A 24961-nucleotide genomic window follows, 5' to 3' on the forward strand; every position below is an offset into this window, starting at 1 on the left:
GAGTGAAATATTGAAAATATGCAGCAAACAATGCATCATCCTACAGTCGAGCCTGGTGAGTTGAAGAAATATTCTGGCATGGTATTGGTAAACATAATCAACAATTTGGTCTCTGAATGACCTCTGGCCAAAAATTATATTGCAATGATTTCCTCAGCTATGTTATCCCATTTTAGGCATCCTAGTGCAGTACAGTAAATAAAAGGTTTCAGGACCTTAAAAAAGGATTCAGATTCACAGGAGAAATGCATGTACACATTTTAATTTCTCTAAGTTACTTACATCATGTGTATTTTTGTTTGACAGGGACAAAGTGGAAGCCCTGGAAAAAGTGAAAATAGGAAGAAATTTGGGAAAGAAATGTCCAGTTCTTCGCCAGAGCATTAGAAAACATCAAGCAAAAAGACAAAGGTCAAAGTGAACTCAAAACAAACTGAAATGTTTTTATTTAAATTTACATATTGTATCCAGTTGCATCAGGTCGGGTCACACAGAAGGAAAGACACAGGGAAATCCTTCACTGAAACCTTGTAAACTAAGGAGAAAAAAAATATCTCAAATTACACTCCCTTCATTTAACAATTGCTCCCCATTTCTCTTGCCTGCCTTCACAGTGGACTCCGTCAGAGTGGAGGTCAATTCTCTTGTATAAATCCCAAAAGTGACTCGCAGTTGTTGTACGTGTAACACAATAATTCCTGAATTTTAAATTGTTTATTAGGCATTGAATTATACTTGAAAGGGGTTGTTTTATTTACTGTAAGTTTGGGGGAAAAGATTATAACAGATAAAGAAGAAATGAGACTGAATCTACAATAATGAAATATGGGCAATTACTCCAACATGTGCAAAATAAAAGGCCGGTAACGTTATAAGAAAGTGTTCAACAGATGACATTTGTACAGAGTTAACACTTGGGTGTACACAAGTTGGCAAAAAAATGGCCATATAAATTCAGCAATTCTGAATGAAACATTTGTATTTTGGCCAGATGTGCAACGGTTAAGATGACTAACAGTAAGAAAATACTTTTTTTTTTTGCAAAATGTTTCAATGATTGCTTATTTCACATGGAGTACAAGTTGACCCGTCTCAATGGTGTACCCTTTTAACATTCAACAACCAAAAAAAAAAAAGAGTGACTTACAGGCCAGTTTCACATGCAAAGCTATCAGACACTGAGACATTGCAGGGACGAGGATTTTGGTTTGAAGATTTCCCCTCAGTGCAGAGAGGCAGAGATAGAAATACCCGTCGCTACTGACAATACACAGAAGAGAGAGATACGCCAGATTCTGAGGGGTTTTCTTACAGCCTTCATTTGCGTCCTGTTCCTGTTGCATATTTATCACATTCAACTCTTAATTGTGGGAAGAAATCATTATCTTTCAGGATTTTATACAGTTTCAGGTCATTCTAGACACACATCTCACTTTCAATCCTAATGTAGGTTTAGTGATTATTGTTTTAATATCTAATTATTTTCTTGGCCATATCACTCATACAGAATTTCTTGTTATTTCGTAATCCCACCTTGAATCTTTGTCAAAAGAAAAGCATTGATAAATGTGCTCATCCTTTTTGCTGCTGAAATAGCATTAAAACAAGCCTGCTAAATTACCTCAGAGGAAAAAAAAAAGTCCCATTTTTCATTCAAGCCTACAGGTTATGTAACAGTTACTGAGGTGCGTATGGACTTGGGAGCTGCATATGCATTTGCTAACTGTCCTTCATCTTAAACATCAAAGAAAATTAAATATTTTATACATTTTAAATACAGTCAAGTCCTGTGGTTTTTATGGCTCAACCTTCCAACTTTGACCATCACAGTTCTCCTTTTTTTTTCGACCAACAAGAGACAAAATTAGACAGAAGCTGACAGACATGAAATCAAAGTGCATCGACATCTAAATCACAGTCTTATGGTTGTTTAGGAAAAAAGAAAAAAAAAAACTTAAGTGGTCTTCATGGTTCAACAGTTGTTACATAAGTGAAGTCAGTGTCCAGTTTGTCCCATTTGTCGTGCCATGAACTTGTCACCTCATTATCCAAACTCATTAACATTGTGATTTTCCAGTGTGTGTGTGTGTGTGTGTGTGTGTGTGTGTGTGTGTGTGTGTGTGTGCGCGCCAGCAAATTAATCCACAGGGAAGCCTTCAGAATAAAAGCATGTATGGTGTTTTTTTTTCCTTCTGCCTGTAACCGCCATAACTGACAAAACTGTGACTCTTCAATGATTTAATAACAGACTAACATACCATCTGTTTTGAAGAAACATTGTTTGGCTCATCAGCCAGAAAAATCCACACACACCCGACGCACAATCATGCAGGCGATCATTCCGGTAGCAAATTGTACCAGAACTGCCATCTGTCACTCTTCATGCACATATTGTTCTTCTTCTTTACTGTTTTTTTTTGGGAGGAAAGTCTGTTGCTGTTGGTAGCTTTGTTTTTGGCCGCCATGTCGGGTCGGTTAACAAAAAAAGTCTTCATCTCAGAGTTAACCATTGGTTGTAACATGGCAGTGTTTGGTAGCATCAGGTGTCCCTGAAAAACGGTGCGAGTGCGACGTCTTTGTGTGAGCACATGCGTGTCTAAAGGAGGCAAGGTGTGAGCGTGTCAAGTGGCTGGTTTTTTGTGTCATTTAAGCAAAAGTTTTGTTTTATTTAATCCAGAAAAAGTAAAGTGTCACTCAGTCTCTCAGCAACGTGTGGCATCAGTAAGAGGGGTAACAGTACATTCTTTGTGTCTCTGTGTTAAATAAAAGGGCTGTACGTTATGTATTATACCATTCAAAACACGGTGCTAACCTTTAGTTCTCAGCAAAATGGTATTTTTTTTCTCCTTCCGTATTGGCTCAGTATGGGAGCAGGGGATTTCCAGTACAGTGGTGTGTTTTTTTCTTCTGACAGTGGGACGACATGTTTCCAGCACGTTTTTTTCCTCACAAAGTTTTTCTTCATGGTGTGAGGTTTTTGCGTTGAAGAACATCATAGGAAGAAATAGGAAGAGTGCGGGACACATAGGCGTGTGTTTTTTTTTTGTGTGTGTGTGTGAGGGCAGTTGTGAGCTCCCCCCATCCTCCCTGGCTATAGCAGCTCTTCTCTTTGCTTCTTGCTCCTGGCGGGCCCCTGTCCGTTCCTCAGGGAGCCGTTCTGGGGCCTCAGGAGATGGCCGCGCTCCTGCTCCGTCCACGGGACCCCGCCGTGCCCGTCGTCACTGTCCAGGTCAGAGTCAGAGTGCATGAGGGCCGACGAGGTGGGAGCGGTCACCGGCTTCATGCGCACTGGAAGGAAGCCGGTTGAAGAGAAACAAACAACATAGAAGCATTTATTTGATGCTTTATTCAAACAGGTAGTTTCATTGAGATAAAAATATTTTCGACAATAAAACAAATACACAACATTTATATGTTTATATGAAGGAATTTAAGAATAGCAAATTCATGCAGCATCACAATGCTTTTTTAAATTTTATCTATAGCATCCTCTATATTCAAATAAAAACATTACTCAATCACTCAGTATGAGCAGTAAACGTCTCATGTTGATGATGTCAAAAATGTATTATGTCTGACTATTTAGTAATTTTTTTTAAATATTTTAGTATTGCCTAATACATTGCAAAAAAACAGTAAACTACAGTTTGTAGTAGAGGTGATAGTGCATGAGTGAGAGTGTCTCACCAGCTCTAGGTTGTTGCAGCTCCACACCGTCTTGCTCGTAACCGTCTAGCATTTTATACCTGCTTTTGCTTCTGCGCACTTTGCTTTTACGCCTTTCAGGGAAAAAGAAGAGCAAAAACAAACCACATATCATCAGTTGCTGTAGGAGGTAGATAGGAAGTGAGTAAAATATAATGTTGCATAAACTGTTTGTGTCCAAAGACATTGAGTAATAATCAAAATAATAATATTATTTGTTATACTAGAAAGTCTAGTCACCTGTTGCAGCAGCACACCATGCCCCAGACAACTGTAGCTATAGCAACCACGATCATAAAGGATGCTATCGTCACGTAGAGTACGCTCCACTCTGAAAACAAAAAATATGTGTCGTTATTTAGGCATTAATATGCAAGGATGTAATAGCCTTATGTGCTTTAGGGCCTATCATAGTTTTTGGGAAAACATTTAGCAACATTCCACCAATTGACCAAAATATTTCACTATAATGAGTCATCTCATCTCACCACAGTTGCTCTCGGCGTCCATGAGCTGCACTGTGATGAAGTTCTCCATCCAGAACGGCTGGCAGACGCAGCGCCGCGAGAACGTGTCACACGCTCCGTGACCCGAGCAGTTCATCTGACAAACTGAGGAAAGAGAGAGAGAGAGAGGGCAGCAGAATGAATAGGAGATGTAGGTTGCAGAAACATACCATAAGCATATTATAGGACATGAAGAAAGAGTCAATAAAGATAAGATTTAACTTTTAGAGACAGTTTATAAATATATCCAAATGAGGAAATTGAGGCCAAAAGGTCAAACAGACTGTGTTCCTATGACATCAAATTGTGTACTAATTTTTTTTTAATTTAAATTAAATTGATTATTAACTGCAAAGCCTGTGTTTCATTGACCAGAATGTGCAGTATATTCCAATCTTAAATTAATGTCCACCTTGTACCACTTTATTCTGCTTACAAAATACTATTTTCTTTCTCTCCACCCGTTTCCTTTGTTTTGTCTAACTATAGCACTATAACTGTCAGGGACTCACTGACTGTATCCACCCGTCTGGCCTTGAAGATGAGGAAATCGTTCTTCTGTTTTCGCAGTTTGTTGCGAAGGCCGAATGCAACGCTGTGGCCGGACAGAGGGGGGCGCCCTGGACCACCGGACACAAGGAAGACCAAACGAGTACTGAGGAAAAATTGAGAGATCCTTAGTGCTTAAAAGTACAGTAAGGTTATAATAAAATACTATGTATGCTTGAAGAAAAACATGAAAGAACAGACCTATTCATACAAAACTATGGGATTTTAGACCACCTTATTTTAAAGAGCAATGAGGGGAAAAAAGGTGCACAACAACTCACCTGTGCTCATTAAAGGCACCTATCTCTCGCACGATGATGTCGCTGTCCAACACGCCCAGTAAAACCCCGACCTGGCGCAGCAGCATGTCACGCTGACGTTTGGAGACCTGCGACACAGGGACCTCCAGCACCAGCTCCACCAGGTCATGCTTCCATACGTCTGATAAAGAAAAAGAGAAGACATTTAAAGGTGCTGTAAGCTGAATGGTTATTTTAGCTAACTTCCTGTCAGTTACTGCAGTTAGCAGTCCCCTCGCTCGTCCCTACGTCACCACATTAATGCACTGCGGTCGTCAAGCAGCGAGTTATCTAGCATCATCTCAGATCCATAAGTGTGATAAAACATGATAAAAACCATCAAAACAGACATTGGGAAGGATTTTTACCTGCTCCGCCATTGTAGGCGCATACACATTCACCCATCTGTTGTTCTGGCGTGCACCGGCAGTGAGACCATGGAATGTATATACTATATATATGAGTGAGACGAGTGACGGTTTGTAGCGTTCTCTCTTCTGATTGGATAAAAATTTCGGGATACTCCAATAAGTTTATTTGCCGATTACATGCAAAGCAGCTGACTGAGAGATCGGCTTTATGAAACGCGCACATTATGTAAGTGATCACTGTATGAATAAAGAGCGATTTTACACTTATATTAACATAAATAAACCGCTTATTTCACCTTTAAATAAATTAAAATGAATAAAAATAAATAGAAAGGGAGATTAAAACACAGAGGAAAGGGCTGGAGGCTGGTATAGTGTTGTTGTATAAAGTGACTTGGCTGATTGCAGGATCCATCTGACACTCTGAAATCTGGGAAAGAGGCCAGAGCACCAAGTGACAGATTAGTTTCTGGCTGCTTTGTGTGTGTTCACCGTATGCTGCACGCTGACCCGCTCAACCCTCTGCGGTCTGGTGCTGAGTCTCATGCTGAGTGGAAACCATTTGTAAACATGGACTTGTTTGTAGGAAAAGATAACATCCAATACACCCTGAGAGGAACTTTGTAATACAATGTTGTAATTTAACTATTGTCATGCCCACTTTTCCATAAAAATTGCTTTCTATGAACCAAAGAAAGTGCTAAGTTAGTTGTAGTGGATACAAAAAACACAGTTAAATGGAAAGAGTAATAAAAAGCAACAGTCTTTCACCGTCAGGGAATAATTAGTCACAACAAATTGTCTCCTCCTTTCCACAAAATAAAAGCTTGTATAAAAGCTCTTTGAGGTGAAAAAGGAGCATTATTTACATCTTTATACGAGTGTGTCTCTTTACCTGCTCTAACCTCCACAGAGCCCTCATCTTTGCTGCTCTGTCCCTTGCTGTCAGTCACAGTCAGGGTGAAGCTGTACTTCCCCTCAACCAGGTTTCCCAGAAACAGCACCGCCTGGTGGTCAGAGTTGTTCAGTACATCCTATTTAAGGAAACAAAAACAGACAAATGTTAAAATGTTTATAATTGTGGGTCATTTTCTGATGCACCAGTAGCTGTTTCAGTATGTTTAAGGTTTTGTATGGTCTTCAGGCAAAATCAGACTCAGAGAAAAACAATCATGTCTAATTATTCATTTAAAATAATAATAATATATGGATTTTATATAGCGCTTTTCTAGAAGACAATAAAGCCAGTCTGACCCCGGCTGCAGGGCTGCTGTCGTCTCTGGTCCACAGGTAGTTGACTCCTCCCTTGTCGTCAGTGGAGTGCGAGCCGTCCAGAGAGGCCGTCCTGACAGGCAGAGCGATGGGAGCACTCGACACCACGTGAGCCTCTGGAGGAAGGTCCAGTTCTAGTGGACAAAGACATTACGGAAGACAATGAAACTTCGGATAGTCAGTTTTAAGAAATTAAAGAAAGATAGATGATTATCTTTAAACAAGAAACAAGGAGTCATTTTTCAATCTAGTGTAGCAGCTTTAAAAAAAAAGAAGAAAAGACACACCTTACCCTGTGCAAATGTTTTCGTGGCTATTTTCTATTATGAACTTCTGCCTCTGAGTTACACTACGTAATAGATGGTGAGTGGCCTTAAGCTTAAAGATAGTCAAATAAACAATGTCAAGTTCCAAAAACATGACCTGAGAAAACCAACTCTGTGCCGTCTTATCTTTACGGTAATAAAAATACTGCCCATTCTGCTTTTAAATGCAGGTAGAAATGTACGCTTCACAAGTCTAAATGCTTCCTTAATTTCACATTCTAACACAATTTACAACCACATCCATAATTCTCACCTTTCTGACTAAAAAAGAGGACACACACACACACACACACACACACACACACACACACACACACACACACACACACACACACACACACCTTCTCTGACGATGACCGTCACAGTGGCGCTGCTCTCCAGCTTCCTGTCATCAGTTACTGTCAGCGTGAACTCGTACACCCCGACCTCGAGACCTGTCACCGTGGCAACAGCAGTGTCTGCATTCTCAATCTTCACACCGTCGGGGCCCCTGGTGAAGCAGCAGAGGGACAGAGACGGAAGGAGGGAAAGTGAGAGACAATTCACCTGCACAACGACTTATAAAACCTTTGAACATTTAAACTTAAAAAAGGTGGAATCGGCAATTCTAGAGAATCAGTTTTTGTTCAAATCGGTGAATATCTCCCCACAATCTGCTACCTGTCTGTACTGTGTGTGCGCTGAAAAAAAACATCTGGTGTTAACTTAGAAAACGGGTATGTAAAGAAAGGACCTTGGAATGATCAACTACAATGCTATCAATGTAAGCTAAGCAACTGATCTGCTTATACTTTGGCTTTGATAAGTATTCGGCTTTAACACGATCACACCTATTCAAATATTGAGCGGCTTATTGACACATTCACTACAGTACTGCTAAAAACACACGCTACCTGTATTTTCATAGCGATAAATCTTTGCCTATATAATATCGACAGCTTATACTGTAGTTGCATTGATGCCAATGAAAGCTGCCTGCACAGAGTTTGGCACAAGTGTGTGTGTGTGTGTGACGTACTTGATTTGTTTCCAGTGGTATGTGGCTATCTTCTGGTCGTCGCTGCTCTTGCTGCCGTCCAGCGTGGTTCTATCGACTGGCAGCGTCAGCTCTTTCTCCGGTCCTGCGTCTGCTTTTGGCGGCTTATTGTTTTCTGGAGGAGAGTGAGTGACAGGGGGCTACGGGATGAGGAAACTAAAATATACACCTTTAAAATACAACATTAAAAAAGGTAATACAAAGTGTGTAATTGGCTGTCAAAGTGTATGGATGCCCACTGAGCTTAAAAACTCCATTATGTATTTTCTGTAATATCCCTCAATAATTATCAACCATTGTTGTTTGCTACCTGATGGGGTAGATACAGGTTAAAGTGTTTTATAAAACAACAGCAGTCCTGCTCTGAAATAACGTGGGAGTCTGCAATTTTTCTCAGATATTCTTACTCATACGGTTGACCTATTCTGACCTTGCAGGTGGATGTGTGTTAACATAACACGTCCTGATCAAACACTGCAGGAGCGTTTTGCCAGTGTGTGTGTTTGCATACTTTATTCTACACACTAGCTTCTTATCAGGTTAAAAGTGCCACCACACATACACCTCCGACCAGAGGTGGGCAGAGTAGCCAAAAAATGTACTCAAGTAAAAGTAAGTTACTTTAAGATTATAATTACTCAAGTAGAAGTAAAAGTACTCATAAAAATTATTACTCAAGTAAGAGTAAAAAAGTATGCAGTGAAAAGACTACTCAAGTACTCAAGAGTACAAGTAGGCCTACTGAATTACTCTGGATTTATTTTTGAAATATACAGAGCAACACAAACGGTACAGAATAGACACGAACATAATATAAAACAGCAATGTTCAAGTAAAGATATGTTAAATAACATAATTTTAAATAAAACAATAAATAAGGTATTTAAAAATCAAATGAATAATCCTTGAACTCAAACAATAATAAATTAATTATCTGCCAAATTAAATACATAACCCTTCAAATAAAATTATAATAAATTAGGCTTGTCCAAAATTATATTAATTAAAACCAATACACTTATAACACTGTTGCAATTGTTTTGCACATACACATTTTAAAACAAATTCCTACAATATGTCACTGGCCCTGAGAAAATTATCTAGGTTGGGTTTAGCCCCAAAAATATAAAACACACAAAATTAAACTTCATTACACATCAAAACCTGCTGGCACACTCACTTAACGTATGAAACTACAGAGTGGCTGAACAAAGAGACTACTCTCAGACTCTCACACAGCCAGACTGGGGCATGCGAAGTGAGTAGGCTACAGGGAGAACAGGACATGTGTCAAAGAAGAACAGTTTCTCTGTAATTGCGAGTGTGTGGGAGTCTGTGTCACTGTGATTGTGTGATTGTTATTTTGTGAGTTAGTGTGATTGAGAGCTTGCGAGTGTGAGTTTGTATTTGAGGCCAGGGGTGTGGCTATTGCTCCTCGGAATCAGCGGTTTCTTCCATTTTCTCGACTCACCCAGATAGTCGGTAAAATATGCGTTTAACCTACATGGCACGGCCACGGACACAACATCGGTGCGGAACCGCAGCCTTTAAAAAAGTCCGCGGACATTGTTGAGCCCATGGTTGAGCACTATGACAACATGACAACACTTGTCATGTGACTGAAGTGGCTGCATTTGATTGGCAAGCTTTTGTAATGTGGTTTTTATTGGTTGAAATAGTCACGTGATAGAGATGTTGGCTGAAGACGTCCCCGGGGAAAGAAATCATGAGAGAAATAGCTCTCGCATGTAATAAATAAAATATATTAAAAAATAAGGTAACGACCGTCACGTAGCCAAATGGAACGGCGTAAAAGTACCGTTCTTTCTTCAGATATTTACTCAAGTAAAAGTAAAAGTATGTTGCAATAAAACTACTCCTAAAATTACAATTTATTCAAAAAGTTACTCAAGTATTTGTAACGGAGTAAATGTAGCGCGTTACGACCCACCTTTGCCTCCGACTCACTGAGCCAAAACGGTGTTAAGCAAATAAAATTAAATAAATATACCATCAGAACCTAAAGTACTGCCATCAGCCTCACACGTTATACAGGGCCGAGTATAAATACAGCTACAGACACATTATGTAATGTTGATCAGTCTGTTCCTCACACTTGTCTGTGCATATTTGTATATAGACGGTGTTAGAGGGTAAAGGCAAACAAGAGGTACACACAGGGCATATTGAGAACCAATGGAATGGACTTGACATGTGGACATAGGGAGTTTAATTCCAGTCTATCTTTAAGAGGCCGGCAAAGTGCAGCCAGCCAAATGAATAGACATGAGTCAAAAACATGTGTCAGTGACAATGCAAATTAATCCGCAAAGAAGCAAGAAGAAAGAATGGTAATCAATGCCCTCAGCACCTGATGAACCAAATATTCCTCTCGCCGTTTCACTGAAAACACAATTTAAAAAAAATGCTCAGGTGCGATCCATACAACTGATTATTCCCCTCCAGTTGTTTACCTGGCTGCACAATGACAGTGACCTGGATAGTGTCCTGCTGTCCAGATGAGTCTGTGACCGTCAGCTGGAAGGTGTAGTCTCCCTCCTGCATGGCCGACAGCTGCAAGATTGGTGTCCGTACGCCCTAAAAGAAACACACAAAAAAGATGCCATGGTAAACAATGATTTTATCATCCAGGGCAATGTTAACACATAGCTGAGAATGATAATGATATGCATAGTCCTCCATAGTATCTCACCTGCATCTCCACCACCTTGTCCTTGCTCTCGGGGCTGAGGGACCACTCATAGGACAGGGAGTCGTGGTCGTCAGTGCTTTGGTTCCCGTACAGTGTCACAGAGTTGCGTGGCAACTGGATGACCTGGATGATATCAGAGGAAGATGGTGACTGGGAGTGCACTAGTTTGGTAAATAAGCATTTTTTTGACATTACAAAAAACAGGTGCATTAAAGAACAGTGCCATGACAACAGATAATAATTCAGACCTTGTTGGGACCGGCATTGGCCACAGGCCGATAGTCCTTGGCTTTGTAGACTATGAGACTGGCCTGTGTCGAGTTGGAGGCTCCGTCAGAGTCTGTTACCGTCAGACTGAGGAAGGAAAAATATAAGGTTAAACAGAACCTGTAAACAGAAATCTAGAGCTGCAAATCGATGTATTGCCGCATCTTTGCAGCTCTACAGAAATCTAAAAAAAAAAAATCATTAATTTGATTACCATGGAGTCAGAATTTTTGTAACTTTAAGCCAAACATTCTTCTACTTTCTCCATTTAATTCCAATTTTAAAAGCTCTTTGTAAATGCCTGAGTGTGATTTAAAATAAATAAAAATGTATAGCCTATTTTACTGGTCTTTTTGAAAATACATCTGAAACCTGGCAACCTCTCTAAGTTTTCACATTGTCCTCCATCCACATCCACAGGTTAATCTGCGTCCAGCTTTTACCTGAATGTGTAGTTCCCCGGCACCAGGCCGGTGAGGGTGAGGACCTGGGTGTCTGCAGAGACCTTCTCCTCCCTCAGTGGACCTTTCACCTCTTCCCAGTGCCACAACACCACTTTGTCATCATCAGTGCTCTCTGTAATGGGGTGATGAATGGCTAATTAAATATTTGATACAAATTTTCTGTTTTTTGCTGGTATATAAATGTGTGTGTGTGTGTGTGCGTGCGTGCGTGCGTGTGTATTTATGCGAGACACTCACGGCTGCCATCTATGACCGTGGAGCTGGTTGGCAAGGAGATCTCCTGGAACTTTGGGGAAACTACGGCGACGGGAGGCTTGTTTACCCGCGGCTCTGTCAGGTGGAAAAACAAAGAAATGTTAGCTCGCTCACCGAGCTGTGCATCGGCTGAGGCACAAGACTGAGACGCAACTGTGTGTGGGAGGAAAAGCAGCCTCGTCTTCCAGCAAATAAGATCCGGGTTTATTCAGTCAACATGAGGCCTGATTCCTGATACTTTAATGTTATTTACACTGACAGGTAGGAAAGACGATACCATCCAATATTAGGCATGCTCACGTTTCCACTTACTGTGGAGGATAACTAGTCCACATCATTGCCTAGCATAGTGTGGTGTGGCTATCCTCCATTTCCATTTTTGTTTTTACTGACCTTTTGTTTTGCTTTATCTGAATGAGTTAATATATTTAAAGTGTTACTGAAAATCTTTGCATATGTTATCCCATGTTTGTCAAGTCAATTCAATTTATATAGACAAATGAGACAAAATTGGCCTCAAGGCAAATATTTCCAGCATACACCCTCTGTCCTTAAACCTTTGATAAAGATCCTTTGCTTAATGTTGAACCTCACCTGGTTTGACAGTGACGTTGACGTAACCTTCTCCGTGGGTGCCCTCCCCGTCGACAGTCACCTCAAACTCATACAGGCCAACAGTCAGCTGAGGGAGAGAGGGAGGGAGAGAGAGAGAGTGAGAGAGCAAATCAAGGAAACAGAAAGAGGAAGTTGTATTTTTGAGCAGATCTGTACCCTTTACACACTGCTGAAACCTTCTGTTCATACATTCAAAACAGCCCCAGCTGTGCGTTTTATTTTTAGTGAGAAAAGGAATATGAAAGTTGAGGTGTTTACCCCGCTGAGTTTCAGTGTGGTGCTGTGTTTCCCCTCCATCTCTCCGCTGTAATCTTTGGGATGAGTTTTTAAAATCCAGTCAAATCTATAGTTCGTCCCTGGAAAGAAGTAGCAACATTGAAAGAAATGATGTAAATACATTAAACCAAACTGCTCATACATTGAGTATCTTGTTGAGAGATTTTAGTATCGTTGGAGAAAGCCAAGGAGGGATCAAAGGATTAACTAGATAATGACGTATATTCTCTGGATGAAGTGAAGGTTTAATCTTTCTACAGTCTGGGTATAAAATTCTCTGGCCAGTTTTCAGTGTGACATAGAAATATGATACATGCTAAATTATAATTTGTCTAAAATTATGCAACATAAAGAGTCAAAATAACAATCTTGCTATTTCTTTAGACTGATTAGCTCACTACCAACTTAACACTGTAAAACATTAGAAAGTCAACTTCCATGTGAAATCCAATTCTGTTACATAGTAATGTAATTTCTGAAGAAAACTGCTGAAATTATATTATTTAATAGAGAGATTTCTAGTTAGTTTTCATAAAATGAACTGCAATAGTTTATGTAATATGTCCATGGTTGTACCATTGGGGGGAGTTGGGACCACGAAGGCGTTGAGTTCGACCTCGTTGCGGGGCAGTGTGACCTCCACGCTCTCTCCTGCTGACACCACCAGCTCCCGCACTGACAAGGAGGAGAACAACAACAACAACAACAACACAGGGTTAGAGATTGTGCCAAACACACAACATGGCAACCACAAGACAGGAACTGATAGGAGAGAGGAGTGTTCAACAGGAGAAGGATGTAAGGAGAATTGAATAGGACCAAATACAATAAGTTTTGGGCATTTAAAATATGTCTTTCTTATACTTGATTATATAATATTTGGAAGAGCAATTAAAAAAAATATATATAGAAGTGAGTGAGGCTGGGATCACATTATTTCCTTGCATCGTTCTTAATTAACAAATGTGTACAAATGCATTTGATTTGGGAACCATACACAAAGTTGTGTTAGACTTGCAAATGACAGATAACAGTGTATTAAAGAACAGCTGTGATGTTAACAGATTCATTCTTCGAGTTCGAGTTGCATTTCCTGTTTCATTCTTGAAATTCTCTGCCAAACCACAGGAGATAGAATGTATGATACATAAGATATAATGCAACTGGTACACAACATTAACTTTTACTTCACTGATCATGATGTGTGAAATCATGTAATGTGAACAGAAATCGCAGCTTCCTGTGTTTTCATTAATACCAGCTCAGCTTGTTACTGCTTGCTCTAGTAAATCTATTTGTTAAAAGAGAAAAGCGATGACAGCATTTTATTTGCATATGTATTGTTGCCATTTTTAAATTAAGCCTGGTTTCACTGAGGTATTTTCCTTCAGGGTGGAGATAACCATCATACCAGTTATTCCTGTTTGTAGAAGCCGAGCATGTCTCATTCATACTAGACTGTAAAAAAAAAAAATTGTTCTCAGCACATTCCATTCGCTTATTATCATTTGGCTTTACAACCACGTTGCTTTCATCTGGGAAAATAACATCGGAGCAGCCTGCTATAAAGAAATGTGGGCAGAGTACATCTTCATTTCAATTAATCAGATTGAGAAAAAAAATGAAAGAACAGTATAGGAGCTTTTTACGATTTTTGAGGATGAGTGTCTGAAAAATATGAAGCTTACAGGACAAAAACGTGTTTCGAGCTACTACTTTAGCAAAGAAGGGACTTGAATATGTTGTGTTAAATCTTCCTCCCAAGGCTGCGAAACCCTCGGTGCTGCTACATTATATATTAGTTCATAATTAATACATGAAGACAAGACATATTACAGAGGGAGCTAGAAATAGGTTATCACTTGTCTGCGGCTAATGGCTGCCTTCCTTACCAGCTTGTGTCGGAGTCGGGGTGATAGTGGCAATCACTGTGGGTGTGGTGACATCACTGTTATTGGAAAACGCTGGAGTATTGACAGAGTCGTCAGAGGTTGAGCTCTGCTGTGAAGGAGCAGGGGCCGTGTCTGCACTCCCATTGGCTAACTGGCTGTTGTTCCTTTGAGCTGTTTGAAGAAGTGCGAAGGTGGTCTTGGGTAACACTGGAGTTGGGTGAGCCGTTTCTTGTTTGGGACTTTCCTGTAGAAACGGTTAAAAAATGTGTAGGTTAAAAACAATGCGATAAAACGCAGAATAACATAGAGCCGGCTTGAAACAAAATTTAGGGGAAATGTCAAGGAGTAATAGAATTATTTACATTTCCAAATTCATATATATTTAATTTGTACACTCGCCATATCTACAACTATATAGGTTAATTGCAAAAATGAGAGTAGAATGGATTTATGAAAGAAAGACAAGGAAAAGGGAGACATGGCTGACTTTGTACTTGTACATAAACTAATAAACAAGCAAACAAAGCATAGATCATATAAAGTTTTAAAAGTTACCGTGTTGGCAAGTTGTCCGGTGTGTGATCTGTGGCTTTGTGCTTTTCTGCGCGTTCTTAGGACGGGACCCTTAAAATAAAGTTAGAGATTAAAAATGTATAAAGTACACACACACTTTCCAATTCACGATCCAGTGTTAGTCCCTTCCACTGAGTCAGTGGCCCAAATAGTATTGTAATGACACTGACTGTATTTAATGTGGATTGGTGGACTCTGGCCATTACCCAATCTGGTAAATAATGTAATTAAGTATTCACCGTGAACCCTTAGCTTTAAATGTGAAAAAATAAGCTCATATTCTCCTCAAATAGATGACGAATCTTACAACATAATTATAACAATAATAATAATAATTGATAGTAGTGATATGCTGGCTATACCTTTGAGAGCATCTGAAGGAGGCCTAGAGACTCCAGGTGGGGCTGGGGCAGGGTGAGGATGGGGCAGCCGTCTGTGCGTGTGCATCTGAGCAGCACACATCTCCCCCCGATGCTCCACACGGCGCTGCAGCTCGGAATCAGGCAGCAGGACTCCCAACACGTGGCCCCGCCTTTCCCATCGGCCAGAGAGTGCCAGCCCAGGGAGATGACACTGCTCCAGTGGATCCCCAGCACCCCGCCCGTCACGCGACACAGGTTGGCTGACACACCTGGACAAGAGACAAGAGGAGGCAGAAGACAATGGCCGTCTGACGTTAGCGTTTTTTTTTTTTTTTTTTTTTTCCCAGTAATAATTCCCATCCCATCCAAGGAAAATAAAACACTTCATGTCATTATTGTTGCCTTGAATTGTTTTGTCAGCCAAAACTGACACCGCTTCTGTTAAGGAGCCATGTTGCATGTTTACACACTCTAGTTTAACAGCCATAAACTAGGGCATGCGTCGCAAACTGCGGCAAATGCCGAAAAATTAGTCAAAAACACCGGTGGGAATACTTAGTGGGATTAAGGAGAGTAGAAACTGCTGCTCACTTGGCAATAGGATCTTAACCCAGTTAATATCGGGATTATTTCTGTGCATGTAAACGTGGTCAATGATGCACTGCACTGATGTTCAAAGCTGCTTGTCTAAATGTTTTGTCAGTCGCTGTGAGAGATCAATCCCTTTGAACAGAAAAGGATGGAGTCATGAAACAGGGTTGAGAGGGAGGCTAACAGTTTCAGGTTATCAATTGATTTCCCTGCAGAGACATTCTGGACAGAGTTTAGTGTAGCGTGTATTAGTTTGATCAAATGGATATGCCTAAAGGGCGACATAATGGATCCGCCAATGGGCAAGCATTTCCAAAGGCTTTTCTAAGATTCACTTGTTTCTATCAATCAGGGCATTGTTGGGCGTTTTTGGCATTGTCAAAAGGCAAAGGGGGACAAAGTGAAAACCACAGCGAATTCCGGTCCCGACTAGTGAGACTTTTCACAGATTAGGCTTCCACAGAACATTTCTCAGAAAGGCCGACATGCAGCCGCAGTTTGAGCAGTCAGCCAAGTCAGCAGCAGAGAGAGGACACACACGCACACGCACACACACACACACACACACACACACACACACACACACACACACACACACACACACACACACACACACACACACACACACACACACACACACACACACACACACACACACACACACACACACACACACACACACACACACACACACACACACACACACACACAGTCAGCAGCAGCAGCAGCAGCAGCATAGAGAGGAAGTCAGGCTTTTCCCTGACAAAACAAGACACTGATTGAAACCCAAAGCACAGCATAGTACAGAAGTACAGAACGCACAAAACTCCATCCTCTCAGCCAGATATTATCACACTCTTATCAGCGTTGAGTGAGCTGGTACAGTTAGGAAGAGCATTAGCGCTTGCTAGTAAAAAAATATTTTTTATTTGCCGGTATCCAAAAAGCTCAATGCAACCAAATACTGTGAATGAGATATTCGTGGTGGAGCCAGGCACAATAAAACAGCACAGACTATAAAATACCATCGACAATAAAAGTGACACAGGGACCAATGGGAGGTTGCATTTCACCACTACTTAAACGAATGTCCACACATAAACACAGAAGCCCAACAAGCCATGAATAATAGTCCAGGACATTGGAATAAAGCTGACTCACTCTCAATTAAGAAATCTGCAATTGCGACAAAAAAGACCTTAGACCCGTGTTATTTCTATCTTGTACTTCTGAATGAAAATCCATAGTTTATACAGACACATAAACTAGCAATTTAACAATCAAACAATGCAAATACAGATAATGTACACAAACTGCTTCTCAGTGAGTATAAGCCATTACTTTACAGTGGATCAAGAGAATAAATATGAAGTTAATCTTCATGTGTAAGTCAATATTGATTTCCTCACATAGGAACAAGGTCTTTCTCTCACTGATCCTACCCAATAGAACCACACACACCTTCTTTAAAGTTATTATTATTAAGATTGGGTGGAGCCAGATATCTGAGGAGAGCAAAAACTTATTGAATAGTTTTTGGTCAATAACTGCTAGTTCTGTTTACAGTGCAGCACAAACAAATGTTTGAACGAGGAAGTCAGTCAATAATTCGCCTTTTTTCCCATCATTCCTTGAGCAACTAAATACAATTACCTCAGACTGTTTCACGATCTACTCCAGGCTGTGTGTTGCAAGCTGAAGGCTTTTAATGTGGTTGGGTTAGCATTAGCGATATATCCTAATACAGCTGTGATGTAGCTGTAGGGGAGTAAACAGTAAAGAGTGACGCTGATATCAAGGAGATATGGCTGAGAAATGTTGAATATAAATAGTGAGAATGTTCAGAATGATAGACTTTAATACCCACACTTTTGCCACTGGTGCTCTGTAGACACAAGCAGTAACAATACTACTGGATATGTTTGGTATAAAATAAGATTCAGCTGGGTGCAAGGTTAGTCAAGGCGAGGCCATCAACAGTTTTGGGGGGTTTAAAGCAAAAACAAAAATCACATTTGATCCGACCATCTCATACAGTGCTGCTACACCCCTGACTGTGGCTACCATGGCAACAAGACAGCTGAGGTTGACTTAACAGGATAGTCGGTGTAACTAAAGTCTGGAGAAAAACAAGTCTTCCCTCATACAAAAACACACAAAAGCGCTACAGTTTGTTTGAGAAAAAGGACCCTTTGACCTCTGTTTTGTCATCCCACCCCTTGTCCACTCTGCCACCCCCCATCCCTCGACACACACACACACACACACACACACACACACACACACACACACACAGTCTACTCACAGAGCCCCTATTGTGCGGTTTCACATTGTAACCCACTGAGTGGAGTGGCATCAGAAAGACGGCACACATACACTCACAGTAGGGGTGCCAAAAGCCTCCTGTCGCTCTCTGCCTTAGATTAGGATAGTAAACAACACCAACTAAAAGCTTCCACTTCCAGCCATCCAAATATCATGATAAATGCCTGAGAGAGAATGAGTGCACACCTTGAGCAATCAGAGGTGTGTGAATTTACCATGCTGATGCACACTGGTGTTTTACTACCACAGGCACAGGTGGATATTTTTTTATCAGTTCTCAGTCAACAATTCCTGGTGGTTTCGGCAGTTGATGTGTATTTTACCTGTGGGAGTAGCCAGGAGCCAGAGGTAGGTCAGCGGCAGGAGGAGGAGTTGAGGTAAGCTCCAGGTAAGCAGATTGTGGTGTGCATAGGACATTTTCCACAAGGACCAAGGACCTAAGAAAGAATGGGTGATAAGAGCTTTGTTGGTGGGATTATAGAAGTGGTCTAAGAAAACTAAGTAAAATACCTACATAAAAAAGACATTTCAATAGAAATAGTTAGACGCTTTCAGATATATGCTTATTTGACGAGAGTGAAAGGAGGAGATTGATGCCCCCGTCTCTACGTTATGCTGAACAGGCAGCAAGTTAGCTTAGCATAGCACAAAACGTGGAAGCAAGGATAACAGCCAGCACGTCTCTGTCCGAAGGTAACCATGCAAGAAATTGTCTGGCACATAACCTCCTGTAAAACCACAACGGGTTGTTCCATCTTTGTACAGATTTAACAAGCAGGTTAACATGAGTTATTTAGGAAGCTTTACAGGTCTGGATAGACAGATTGTGTTACTTTTGGACAGATCAACATAAGCTGTGTCCCCCTGATTACAGTCTTTGTGCTAAGACTTGTAGCCTTATAAGTATCATACAAACACAAGAGTTGTGTCAATCTTTTCATCTTAATTTCAGAAAAAATAGAGAATGCATTACTTTATTATCTAAGTGTAAAGTAATAAAGATACTGCATACAAATAAAAACGTTTTTTAATTTAAAGTTGGTCAGTTCATTTTTCAGATTTCTCTCATCAATTGTTAACGTCTGGTTTGCCTTTTACCTCTTATAGAATATACAACTGTCTAACCAACTGAATCAACAGATGCCCAAAAGTAACCCAGCACACCTCTTAACTTAAACAGAAACGGCAACCTGCAGAACACATCAATGTTTACCTTTCTCCCAGGGCCAGGTGCTGGTAGTAAGTGAAGGGGGAGGGAGGAGTTAGGTTGGCAGCAAGGTGCTGTGAGGTGAAGGGTGAAGACGGGTCAACGCCAGCACTCTGAGGAACAGATCCAACATGGCCGCCTCGGGGGGCCTGCACAGGCTCAGCTGCTCAAACGCTATGCTGCAGAGGGCAAGAAACAGATAGAAAAAGAGTTAACATGTGGATCATTTAATAGTATTCATATCCGGAAAATGACTATTGAACAATAATTAATGTATACTTTATACTGATTTTAAGTAGAATTGGATCATGACAGGATCATATTGTGTGGTCGTTATAAAACTCTTGTCAAAACTTATTTTTTCCACCAAATGTTATTGAAAAACAAACCATTTATTTATTGATATCTTTGTTTTACAAAGGAACAACTCTGTATGATGAAATGTGTAACAGTGGGACAAAAGTAGCGTAGAAACATTCTTTATATCTTTATGATTATCACAGCTTTACTTCAGTGCTTCAGCTCTTTAGAGAAGTGCTCCATAGTTATTTAACAACCTAGACCGTCAATTTGATAAGAAAAGTTCATGCAAAAATTATTCAACGGCTTGAACTGTAGATGCAGAGAGAGAGCAAAGAACAGGAATGTTACTCAGGTTAAGTTCCCATTACAATCACATGTTTGGGACACATCGGATCCGAACATTAAAATAAATATAAGTAGTCAGAAAAAAGATATCATCAAAAAACAGGGGCAGAACTGACTGGTTTTAAATATATCATAGAAACATGACATGACTGACACTCATGTGAGCTCCCTCTTCCTAACTTTTAGTTGAAGCAACACAAGAGAGGAAAAAGAAAAATGAGAGAGCAAGTTACTTTGCATACATACATACTTCTCTGATATGTGACAAATGTTTAGCCACAGGCGAAGCTCAAAACAGAACAGTCTTCACTATGCAATCTATCTATCACACGTGTCTTGTCTTGTTGCATTACAACATATTACTTAGCCTGTGGTGAACATCAGGGAATACTACACGTTGTAGGACTGCTATAAGCAAAAATAAAAATACAAATAAAAGATATCTGTATTATACCTCTACCTCTCTCTTGAGCTCTTATCTCTCTCATTTGCAACCTTCACAGCAATCAGTCAATGCACAGCAGTTTTAGATAGCATCCATAACTGGTGCTTCATACTAGTGTTGGCTCTTTTTGGCACTTGTAACTCACTCTGGGTAAAAAGAAAAAAAGAGGGTCAGACTTGGGTCAGCCCCACGTGGGATAGAAAGTTACTCTATTTTTCAAACATGCTCACGACACAGTCACCGACCATCAGGAAGCCTGAGTTAACTTCCTCATGCCCAATGTCCTTTCCTCCAGGAAGTGTGACGAGGAATTCAACATTGCAAAGTAATTAGCAAAGATAACAAAATAAAAACATTCAAGAGAATAATTAACTTGCTGAATGAGTCACAAACAAAGAGAAAAGATGGTTAACATTATGCTCTTACACTAATGTGAATCTGTTGTCTTGATGATCGAGGTAACACTTCAGTAATGCCTACTTACGGTCCGATGAGGAATGCATGGAGTTAGTCTAAGTAAAAACTGCCATCCTGGCACATTTTCCTCTCCTTAATTCTCATGCACGTTACAGCAGAGGGGGATAAAAGGAAGGGGGCGGGGGGGAGTGAACAGTACAGATCTTGGGACACTGTGTTCAAGACGTCAGCATGCATTTTTCTCCACAACGTCTCACCAGGAGACTCCTATGGGGCAGAATGGCTATAAACCAAACCAGGCAGCTTTCGCAAGCATCTGCTGTGCAGACAGTCTGTAGATGTTAGCTAATAGCTACATGTTACATTATCCATCGAAATTAGATACAGATGCAGATGGTGAAACTCTCTGCAGCATTACTACTCTGCTGTAGAGAGCTAAAGATAGCCCATGATTTCAGGAACAGTGAGAGTGTAATTTAATAATGGCAAATACTTTTGTCTAAGCTGAACACACTGTTTACACTAAAAAGTCTATTTTAACTCTAGCCAGCTACAATACATCTGACAAAGATGTTAAAAAAGGGTTTGAAAACTTGCATAAATTTAAAGAAAAAGGAAAAAAAGGAAGCATATAATATATATATATAAATATATCTACCGCAAAAACACAGGAGATTAAGAACTCAAAATACAAACAATATAAACTATCAGATGAATCTTTACATTATCGACTACAGGATGTGAATATCGCATTATGTTCAATTATGTTCTACATATGATCACCACCAGGTCTCTCTTTCTCAAACAAACACACATCAGAAATGAACCCTGCGCTGACACTTACCTGTATGCTCTGCCTCCATATGTGAAGCTGCATTCCAGCACATGGACACTTCAGAGTCTCAGCAGCCTCCTTCTTCGTTGCTATAATCAACAGCTCAGTACGTCCCCAAATCCTCAAACAGTCATTTGTCCTCCTGCGTTTGTTTTTATCATCCAGGTTAGCCGACAAAATGAAAGAAAAAAAAAAAAAAAAATCCAGGTAAAAATAGTCCAGACAAAAATAAATCCGTGGGATTAAGTCGCGTTTCTTCCTTGTTGCTGAAATCACAATGCTGTAGATTTGCTTTTTAAATTTGTTACTCCTGCACAGCGAATGGCCACAGGTTGGTGGTGACTTGGAGTGAGTGTGCAGCAGCAAACCTCAGGTGCACTCGGTCACCTGGGCTGATGACAGCTCAAGAGTTTTCCCACATTTCAACGGCTACTTTTCCCTTGAGACTCTTATGCTCACTCTGCGATGATCTCTGTTACAAAAAAGGTATATTCGGAAAGAACAAGATCTCTCTCTCTTTCTCTCTGGCTGTTTCTTCCCCCTCTCTCTCTCAGCAGTCAATAGCACCTTTGTCGTGTTGTTTCGGATTCTTGGCGGACAGGTTGGTGGAGATTGGCAAAGCTGCTACAGGGAAATAGAGTTGTTTTTATTTAGCTACCAAGCAGTCTTTGAAAAAAAATACCAACAATAACACAAACCCTCCCATTCTATTGTGTGACAAATACAGAAACCACCCTTGCAGCGTCAACCATTCTAATCCCAGGGCATTTATTTCAATGATTGACATTAATGTGTCACAGCAATCCCATAAACCCTTCTGTATAGGAATATCACAGGTGGTTAAAAAAAAGATACGAGTGCACTGAGAGGCCATTATAGGTTAACCTTACCACTGAGTCAGACCTCTGCCTGTATTTAAACACATGCTATCAGTCACAATCTTACTATAGGTTTTCCAACAGAAGACTCATATGAGCTTATCCATTTTAGTCGCTTTTTCTTTTTCATTTTGTCTTGCAGGAAATGCATTAGCATTAATGCGTGAGTATTTTCTTATGTCCTGCTTTAAACCTGAGTTACCTGCTCTATTTTTTGTTTAACCTTTCCTTTGTTGTCAATTTTGATACATGGCTATTGGATGTGCCTTTTCTAATTGATGGTTTCCATTGTGTGTACCGATGGGTGAGTCTGTCTGGTTTGTTTCTGTGTGTGTCATACTGCCAGTAAAATTCCAACAAGTCATCATCAATTATAAAAAGTTTTTAGAAAATATTAAAGCAATTCATTGCTATCAAACAAAGACACAGTTGAATTTCAACCATTTTCACATTAAAAAGTATGTTTATTTTTTGAAGCTGAAAAGGAACATTCTCTTCATGCTGTGGTGATTGGTAATGGTATCTATAACAGTTTTTACTTAATTTTGTAAAAATTAACAGCAACAAAAACTAGTAGCAACTAGTAGCTAAGCCCTTCTCTTTAGGAATGATTGATTCCTAGTGTGGATTTAACTGACTAATGAGAGTGCAAATAGGTTCATGTTTGGCTGACTGACTGACTGAATGAATTAGGGTCTGTCAATCAATTGAGTGCACGAGCAAAAATACTGGGATCTTATCTCTTCATCCAAAATGGTGGGCTCGTGCATTATGTATTCCAACACCACCAGCCTGGAAACCAGAGAGTGCGGATTTACTCAAGGCTGGCAGGATGTCTTCAGCTGTCAGATTAATTCAATATCAGGCCGATGGCTAGAGCCCGCGTCCTCGGTGCACTATCACACACACGAGAGCTGTTTGAATAAACACTGACATTTCGTATCTTGGAGCTGTTCTCCCTTTCGTTTTCTTCTCACAAGGGCACACGGACGTCCCAGCACCGAGAAAGGCTTTTTAGAAAAAGCATGATGGCATTTCACCTCACCTGTGTGCTGTCCGATATCAGGCACCTTGAGGCTAACAGCTGCTGGCACTAGCTTTCACTACACACGGGATTTATCCTGTTTTAAATTCAGGTTGTCACGACACCATTAAAAAGACAGTATGTGTACTCACATGTACAGTAAAATCCGCTGTGTCGTGGTGTATCGTCGTCGTCGTTGTTGTTGTCCCCCTGTACAGTTAATTAAGTCAGTATTCCTCTCGTCGGTACAGCTGATGTGACTGTGTGAGGTGACCACTGTCAAGCCGTTCAAGCAACTCAAAGGGATAAATATCGCTTCCCGTGGATGGGTTTTCAAAATAAAGCACTTGGTGACACAGCCGTTTGAGCGTTTCTTGTCATAAAATAGTTGGAATAGCTAAATAAACCATAGTGGAGTGATGTGTATTAAACCAAATTCGTTCGTTTTAATATTTACTACTGTTAATATTACACGGTGGCGTAGTATAATTGTAGTTTTGCCTGGGCTGAATCAATCATTGAAAACGTTTAACTTTAATCCATCTACTTCCGCCGCGCTCCACCTGCCGTGAACAGGGACCAGCTCAACGTAGTCAAGCTGCTGAAAATGTGTATTTTTGCAACAAAGACAAGACAACAAATTGAAGATATCTTTGGAAGTTGGCAAACAACAATATAACATTATATAGACATAATATTTAAAATGACTATGACACTTTCTTTTAAAAAGTCTCATGTCATGTCCATCCATGTCCTCAACAAATAACTAGATTTCGCTGCGTATTGCTCCTCCGACGATGCAACACAGAACCAAAATGGCGTCCCTGCCTTCCACAGCCCCTCTCACGATTGGTTCTTCGACCTCGTTGGACGGTTTTCATTGGTCTTGAGCGGTCTTATTTTGAACATTCACTTCCGGAAACAGCACAGTTTCCTGCTCATGTTAGAGGGACAGGGGAGCAGGTGGATATTCTGGTCCAACCTCAAAATAAGACATGTAGACCTACACGTACCACTATGCAAAGCAGAAGCTAAGACATTGAGAATTAGACACATAGGTCTCAACCATAAATTATTTAAAATAGGCATGCACACACACGGTACACCTTA

General features: G+C 40.4%; 1 protein-coding gene across 2 annotated transcripts; it reads right to left on the reverse strand.

Moving 5' to 3' along the window:
- Positions 1-423: 423 nt before the first annotated feature.
- kiaa0319l (KIAA0319-like) lies at positions 424-24121 on the reverse strand. 2 transcript variants are annotated; one of them, XM_080046105.1, is made up of 25 exons: positions 24004-24121; positions 21959-22570; positions 19611-19783; positions 18721-18834; positions 15482-15750; positions 15102-15170; positions 14547-14790; positions 13231-13329; positions 12637-12734; positions 12358-12445; positions 11746-11838; positions 11488-11620; positions 11026-11131; positions 10778-10900; positions 10539-10662; positions 8047-8179; positions 7370-7518; positions 6685-6836; positions 6326-6464; positions 5042-5201; positions 4724-4866; positions 4194-4316; positions 3946-4036; positions 3688-3779; positions 424-3288 (listed from the first exon to the last, which is right to left on the reverse strand). In XM_080046105.1, the coding sequence occupies exons 4-25, from the start codon at positions 18812-18814 to the stop codon at positions 3092-3094; spliced, it is 2919 nt and encodes a 972-aa protein (XP_079902231.1). In that variant the 5' UTR covers positions 18815-18834; positions 19611-19783; positions 21959-22570; positions 24004-24121; the 3' UTR covers positions 424-3091. The 2 variants fall into 2 exon arrangements, with proteins under 2 accessions (XP_079902231.1, XP_079902230.1); XM_080046104.1 differs by having other exon boundaries at positions 21959-22573; positions 24004-24082.
- Between the last annotated feature and the right edge of the window lie 840 nt (positions 24122-24961).

Source organism: Ammodytes marinus, assembly GCF_949987685.1.
Source record: "Ammodytes marinus genome assembly, chromosome: 17".
Classification (NCBI taxonomy): Eukaryota; Metazoa; Chordata; class Actinopteri; order Uranoscopiformes; family Ammodytidae; genus Ammodytes; species Ammodytes marinus.